General features: G+C 58.3%; 1 protein-coding gene across 15 annotated transcripts in view; it reads left to right on the forward strand.

Annotated features, from left to right (window-relative positions):
• Positions 1 to 7,775, forward strand: part of ADAP1 (ArfGAP with dual PH domains 1) — an 86,776-nt gene that overhangs the window by 37,132 nt on the left and 41,869 nt on the right. For all 15 annotated transcript variants that reach the window (XR_003793035.1, XR_003793034.1, XM_029219791.1 and 12 more), the window contains one exon: positions 7,001 to 7,131. Coding sequence is in view for 11 of the 15 variants with exons in the window: in XM_029219791.1 (XP_029075624.1) it covers positions 7,001 to 7,131 (131 nt within the window). In the remaining 4 variants the exon portion in view is untranslated. The remainder of the gene's footprint in view (positions 1 to 7,000; positions 7,132 to 7,775) is intronic.

The raw sequence follows: 7,775 nt of genomic DNA on the forward strand, positions 1-7,775 counted from the left end.
GAAGTCTAATATTTGCAGACGATACCTGCTTCAGCTCCATTTGTTGAAAGATTATTCTTTCTCCACTGAACTGCCCGTACACCTTTGTCAGTAATTGGTTGTCCACACATGTGTGGCCTATTTCTGGACCCTCTGTTCTGTTCCGTTGATCTATTTGTTTTTTTTGCTGATACCAACACCATCTTGATAACTGTGGCTTTGCAATAAATTCTAAAATGAATTCTAACACCTTCATCTTTGTTCTTTTTCAAAGTTGTTTTGGCTCTTCTAGGTCCGCTGCATTTACATACGGATTTTAGAATCAGCTTGTTAATTTCTGCTCTAAAAATCCTGCTGGAATTCTGATTGGGATTGCATTGAATCTATGGATTAATTTGAGAGAGTTTACATCTTAACAATATAGAGTGTTCCAACCCATGAAAATAGCATCTCTCACCACATATTTGGGTCTTTAATTTTTTCAGCAATATTTTGTAGTTTTCAGCGTACTGTTTTGCATATCTGGTCATATTTACCCCTAAGTATTTAATATTTTTATGCTATTGTAAATGGTATTCAGAATTTTTAAATTGTGGTAAAATACATGTAACATAATATTTGCCGTTTTACTCTTTTAAGGGTATAGCTCAGTGGCGTTAAGAACATTCACATTGCTGTTCAACTGTCTCCAGAATGTAATTGTATTTTTAAATGTCCAGTTTCTGACTGCTTGTTGCTGGTTTATAGAAATACGACTGACTTTTGTATATCTATCTTGTATCCTGCAACCCCGTGGGTTAGTTCTAGTAGTGTTTGTGTAGACTCCAGCAGATTTTCTATATGGATAAACATGTTGTCTCTGCATAGACCCATTTTACTTCTTCCTTTCCAACCTGGATGCTTTTTATTTATTTTTATTGCCTCACTGCACTGACCAGAACTTCTGGTGTAGTGAGTGTAGTGTTTATGTTTGTTTGTGTTAAATTTTTTAATAGCTTTATTGAGATATAATTTATATACCATACAATTCACCCATTTGAAGTGAACAATTCAGTGGTTTTTAGTGTACTCACAGGGTTGGGCTACTGTCACCACAGTCGATTTAAAAACATTTTCATTATTCCAAAAAGAAATGCTATCTCTCCCCATTCTTCACATCTCCCCAACCCTAGACATCCACTGTTCCCTCCAGGGTAGTGTTGGGTAGAAGTGAATAGAGCAGATATTCCTGTCTAGTTCCCCGTCTTAGCGGGGAAGCACTCAGCCTTTCTCCATTGAGTATGATGTCAGCTGTAGGTATTTTACAGATGCCCTTTATCTAGTTAGGGAAGTTCCCCTCTATTCCTAGTTTTCTGAGGAGTTTTATCAGGGTGTCACATTTCGTCAAGTACTTTTTCTGCATCTATTGAGACGATCTTACGGCTTTTCTTTCTTAATCTGCAAATATGGTGAATCACACCGATTGATTTTCAGATTTTACACCAGCCTTGCATTCTTGGTATGAACCCTTGTTGGTTGCAGTCTTTGTACTTTTTACATATTGTCGGATGTGCGAATTTTTATGGACATATTTTCATTTCTCTTGGGTAAATACTGAGGAGTAGAATTGTGGGGTGATAGGAGAGATATATGTTTAATTATGTAAGCAAGTGCAAACCGTTTTCCAAGGTGGGTTGAGCCAAGTTATCCTCCGGCCGGCAGTGTCTGAGAACCCCGTGCTCTGCACTGTCATCCGTACCGGCTGGTGCCAGACTCGTAAATTTTACCCTTTCTAGTGAATGTGTGACAGTGTCTTATCACCACAGCTTTTTATTCTTTTTTTTTTTTTTTTTTTTTTTTTTGCGGTACGCGGGCCTCTCACTGTTGTGGCCTCTCCCGTTGCGGAGCACAGGCTCCGGACGCGCAGGCTCAGCGGCCATGGCTCACGGGCCCAGCCGCTCCGCGGCATGTGGGATCCTCCCGGACCGGGGCACGAACCCGCCTCCCCTGCATCGGCAGGCGGACTCTCAACCACTGCGCCACCAGGGAAGCCCCCACCATAGCTTTTTAAAAAGGCACCAACTTCCTGCTCTTCAAGTGACAACTTTCTGTTGCCCCTGCCCCCCAGCACTTGATTTCGCCGTGTCTTGTCTTCTTACTGTTATATGAAAGGCTTAGGGTCTCCGTTCCTTAATTTTAAACTTCTGTGAGCCCTCTTTGGAAGGAGGCCGCCCAGGTTGTATCTGTGGGCACACACATGTGCACACCCTCACACACACAGTGGGCGGGCGGGCGGGGATCAGTGCGTCCCGGTGCCGGTCGCATGACACTGGGCAAGTGTGTAGCCTCTCCTTGAACTTTGGTATCTGTGATCAGAGATGGACGGTGTGGGCAGTGGCCTCGAGGCATCACTTCTAATCACCTGCTTCCTTGGGCTGCTCTCTGCGTCACACCTATTTTTCTCTCTAGAGCAGAGCTTGGCAGATGTAAAGGGCCAGATAGTGACTGTTTTAGGCTTTGTGGACCACACGTTCTCTGTGACAACCACTCAGCTCTGTCCCTGCGCCACAGAAGCAACCATGAGCAGAATGTAAATGATGGGCATGGCTGAGCGCCCATGGTTTGTAAAACTTTACGAGACCAGGCCCGAGGGCCGCCGTTTGCCAATCCAGTCCCTGCTAAAGTGTCCTGTAAACAGGGCTTCCGGGATAGGGGACAGACAGCCTTCTGCTGGAGCCTGTGTGAGAGGATGGGGGCGCGTGGGCACCGGTCCTGGCCTCGCGGCAGGGCTGGATCTTCTGGTGGCCCTTGTTCAGCCAATCTCAGAATTTTCACTTCAGTAGACAAAGGCTGTGAGGGGGCCCGGAGCCAAGGTCCACGCTCAGAGCAGAACCCAGCAGCATCACCGAGCTGTGCACAGGGGGTCTCCCCTGCACCAGGGCCCTCCCGGGGGCTCATTTCACCCATCACCCTAGCAAGTGGCTGCCATCGTCCCAGCACACAGAGGAAGAGGGTGAAGCCCAGAGCGGTGCTGCCTGCCCCGGGCCCTGGGAGGACGGAGCACGGTGGGTGAGGGTGGGACCGCCCTCCGGGACCTCACTTCAGTCTTTCTCCACAACCCCTGGGACACTGCCGCTCCCTGCAGCGCGTTCTTCCCCGGAAGCCGCGGTGCCTGCCCAGCGCGCCCTCACCCCGCCAGCACACGTGTGTTGATGTGGATCCCGGGCGCTGGGACTTAGGGCCTCAGGATGCCATAGAGGACGGGCAGATAGACTCCCTGCTAAACAGACAGCCCCACGTCTCTGGGACCTGACTTGTCCTCACAGCAGTCCCCTCGGCGGTGTCCGTCCCCCCCTCTCCGGGCCTCTGTCCTCCGGGCAGTGACTCAGGGGCCCGGCTCTTCCCCCCGCCCCGGCCCCCGAGTCCCCCGTCAGCCCAGGATGGGCCCGGAGCACGGCGTGGGGGGTGTGTGGCTGCCGGCCGGGCCTGGGGGCACGTGGGTCCCCCTGCTTATGCTTCACTGGCCAGACTTGGGCCCCGCGGCCACGCCGAGCTGCAGGCGAGGCCGGGAAGTGTCGGCGCCGTGACCCCACGGAGGGGCAGACGCTGGTGAGCCGGCAGGTGCTGGGGGCCGGGCCAGGGTGGGCCGAGCTGGAGCAGCCCCTGGAACCCCCAGGACAAGCGGTGCGGCTGGACCAGCCGGGCTGTGGTGGCCGCCGGGCAGGGAACCTCTGTGCCCAGAACTGTGCTGTCAGTGGCCTCGGGACACACAGCCTGGAATGGCGGAGGGGGGGCTCCCGGCGTTTGGCAGGCGGGTATGACAGGGCCGCGGGGCTCAGCCGGGAGTCCTCTGGGGTCCCGGTGAGCGGCCAGGTGCCAGGAGCTCGGGCAAGGGTGCCACAGCCCCTCCCCCTGCCCTGGTTCAGTTTTCTAGCGGTCCTGTCCCCGTCCCCATTGCAAATGGGTTCCTGCACCACGGGACATGCAGCGGCCACCCCGCTCGGGCCCCGGGTGCCTGTCTTCTCCGTTCACTTGCTCTTGGACCTGCTAGCTTTCCGTCCGGATTTCCTCACTTCCACAGAGGGGGCACCGCTGCTGGACCCGGCAGGGGGTGGGGGAACGTGGCTGCACTGGGTGGGCCGCGGGGCGGGCTGGGCTGGGGCCTGGCAGGGGGACCCCGGGTGGGTGCTCTCCTGGGTCCTCTTTGCAGCAGCCAAGTGGTTTCTTGAAAGTGACACACGTGGGGAAGCACGTCCTGAAGATAAAGGGCTGATGTAGCACGTCAGTTCCTGCAGACGCACGTTTTCCGCCGCCCCACGAGCTAGTGAAAACTGGTCACGAGTGGGGGGTCTTCTGTCCAGGAGCCCTTGGGCTGGAGGTCTTCTGGGGCTCCCTGGCCCCCAGTGTTTCCTTCCGCCCCCTCCCCAGAGGCTCAGAGCTGGGGCATGCGGCCTCCTCCCTACCCAAGCCCCCCGTGCCCACCCACCAGGGTCCTCACACACCCGTGCACCCCAGTACATCGGGGGCCCGACTTGTGGCCGCTGCCAAGCCCTTGCCACCAGAGTACCTCCCCAGGTCACATTCAGGGCAGTGGGGTGGTGGCCTCTCCCTGGCATCCGCCCAGCGGTCACCCTGGGGCAGTGGGAGGGAGCTTGCAGGCCCCCCACCCACGTACGTTCCGGGGGCCGAGACAGCCCATGGTAAACAGGGACCTAAGTGCCAGGACGGGCCGACGCTGGGGAGAGAGAGGTGTCGCGAGGGGTGCATGGGGCCTGGCCGTGGTCGGGGAGGCCAGGGGGGGGACGTGTGAGCTGCGACGGGGGTGCCAGGGCAGAGGAGAGGTCCCCAAGGCTCCACCCAGAGAGTTGACGTGATGAGCGTCTGTGTGCCCAGTGGGCAGAGGCTTGGCCGGGGGGACGCAGGGCAGCAGGGCGCGAGGCTGGGAGTCAGGAGGATGGAGGGGCCCCTCCGCTCACAGCCCTTCTGAGCTGGGGTGAGGCCCAAGGCCCCCGGGTCTCTGGGCTGCCCCAACCCGTGCTGGCCCCGGTTGGGAGCCACCGCTGTCAGCCAGCCCCATGCAGTGGGGAGGCAGGGCAGGGGCCCCCCGGAGGCCTCAGAGCGCCTGCCTCTGCGTCCCTGGGCAGGGCAGCCCCTCCCCTGCCGCCCAGCTGCAGCCAAGGCCCCGACCCCGAGAGCGGCCAGCATCCCTCATTAGGAGGCCGGGCTCGCCGGTGCCCGCAGCGCCCCGTGGAGAGTCTGCCGAGAGGCTGGGGCAGGGGCCCTCGGGATGACACGGCCTTTTGACTCCCGAAGCTCCTCTGTTCCATGTGCCACCTAGACTGTGTGTCACAGGCCAGAGACCTACCTCCCTGGCTTCCAGTTTCTTCCGCGAGACCCTAGAGCGGTCACACCCCGTGCGGCCTTGGGACTGGATGGCTGTGAGCTGGGCCGTGAGTGCCAGAACGGGGCTTTTCCTTCCCCCGAGCTCATCTGCCCATCCCGCCAGCTGCCTGGGCCCCTGTGTCTACGAGCTGACCCTTCATTCCATACAGGCAGGGAGGTGTGTCTGGGGCCCAGGGCCCCGGGCTGGAGGGGTCTTGACCCAGGAACCAGAGGTGCCTGCCACCCCTACGGATTCCGACCCCCGCCACCACACACACACGCACGCACGCTGTGTGGGCCTGTGGCTGGTGTTTGGTCTCTGAGGAGGGCTCTGACCCTCTGGCACCAGGGTGGGTTCTTGGGGGTCCCTAAAGGGAGGTGCAGGGCTGTGTCCTCAGTAGGGTGGGGGGCCTGGGCCGGCCCCCCATGGGTACAGCCACCTCCCAGCCTTCTCTTCTTTAATTTATTTTTGGCTGAGTCCGGTCTTCGTTGCGGCACGCGGGCTCTTCGTTGTGGTGCGCCGGCTCCTCTCTAGGTGCGGCATGCAGGTTTTCTCTTCTCTAGTTGTGGCGCACAGGCTCCAGGGTGCGTGGGCTCTGTAGTTGGAGCACGTGTGATCTTAGTTCCCTGACCAGGGATCGACCCCGCGTCCCCTGCATTGTAAGGCAGATTCTTTACCACTGGACCACCAGGGAAGTCCCCCAGCCTTGTCTTATCACAGAAGAAAGTGTCCTCCTGACCTAGGGCTGGGGCATCCACGTGCTGATCCCAGCGACCCCCGGGTCTGTGGGCTCCCAGGCCCCTCGGGTGGCAGTGACCGCAGGGTGGGCTCAGTGCTGTGCTCTCACACGGGCGTGGGGGGTGTTTGCTAGTTTAGGGGCTGGGTGCAGACCAGCCCCCCAGGGGCTCCCAGGGAAGCCTGCTCAAGCTGGTGGCCCTTGGCTGGGAGCCACTAGGCATCTTGATTTAGACCAGTCTGATCCAGAAGCTTCCCTGAGAGACGGGAAGCCTTTACTGGGCGACCTGTCCTCTCCAGAGAAAGCCTCCTCTGTAGGACTCCTTTCCACGGCCCAGCCCCCCACGCGGTTACCACATGGACGCACAGATGGGGAGGAACTGGGGGCTCGGGCGCCAGCACCCACTTAGCCTCCGCCCAACTGAACAAGCATCACGTCCCTCACTGTCTACGGTGCCGCTGTCCAGTTGAAAAATTTCAAAGCTCTCGAAGTGTGGACACAATTGGGCCTCCACAGCCCCGCCCTAGCCACATTCTGCTTTTTCCATTGCCTCAGCTGCAGGACGTGACACGTGTTGGCGTGTCCTGGTCACGCCTGCCGGACGGGCGCTGATCATGGGTTCTCATCAGCACGTCGCCCCAGTGTCTCCCACGCTACTGTGGTCCACTCAGGGTCCCCTCGGTCCCCGGGAGCAGCTAGGATGATGAGGTGGGGCTGCTCCTCTGTGCAGGGGGCAGGGACCCCCACTCTGGGCCCCCAGAGCCTGTGAACCTGGTCTCCTGGCCGGCCTCCCATTGCACAGATGAGACCAAGGCCAGAAAGGGAGGGGGCCTTCCAGCCCTGTGGGCCCTGGTCCAGTGTTCTGTGCCCTCTGGGGGACCCTCGGGGTCAGCGCCCCCTGAACATCTGGCCTTGTCTTCCAGATCCTGACTGGGCCTCATACACCCTAGGGGTGTTCATCTGTCTGAGCTGCTCTGGAATTCACCGGAACATCCCTCAGGTCAGCAAGGTGAAGTCCGTCCGCCTGGATGCCTGGGACGATGCCCAAGTGGAGGTAAGGCCAGGCAGGGGTGCCAGGTGGGGAGGGGAGGACACAGGCCTGTGCCGTTGCCCTGGGTGACCTCGGCGCCACCGTCTGGGTCATGACACCTCAGAGGTCGCTCCATCTCTGGTGCCCCAAGGGGGCCTGGGCTGTCAGGGATTCCAGGCTGTGGGGAGACCATCCACAAGTGTCGGGAGGCCAAGGGGCCAGCAGCTGGACCTCGGCCCTCCTGTGCCGCTGCCCCCGCCCTGTGCATCCAGTCCCAGGACTGCCTCTCCCTGCCTCCCTCTTGCGGCAGCTGCGGAGTGAATGAATGAGCGAGCGAGTGCGGGAGAATATTGATTCCTCTCCGTGTGCAGTTCCTGCGGCTTTGGTCCCATTTCCCCACACCTGGGGCATTCTGGTGCTCAGGGAACACAGCATATGGAGCAGCTATGCAATGGGACAGGCCCTCTTGTTGTTCGGGTTTTATTGCCATTAACCTTATGGAGAGTCGCAGAAGGTAACGAAAGTCAAGCCCTTCACTGAGCCACCCACCCACCCACACACCCACCCACCCACCCACCCATCCACCCACCCACCCATCTATCCATCCATCCACGCATCCACCTGCCCACCCACCCATCCATCCATCCACCCACCCATCCACCCATCCA

This window comes from Monodon monoceros, unplaced genomic scaffold, assembly GCF_005190385.1.
Source record: "Monodon monoceros isolate NGI ecotype Baffin Bay Population unplaced genomic scaffold, NGI_Narwhal_1 Super_Scaffold_13, whole genome shotgun sequence".
NCBI lineage: Eukaryota > Metazoa > Chordata > Mammalia > Artiodactyla > Monodontidae > Monodon > Monodon monoceros.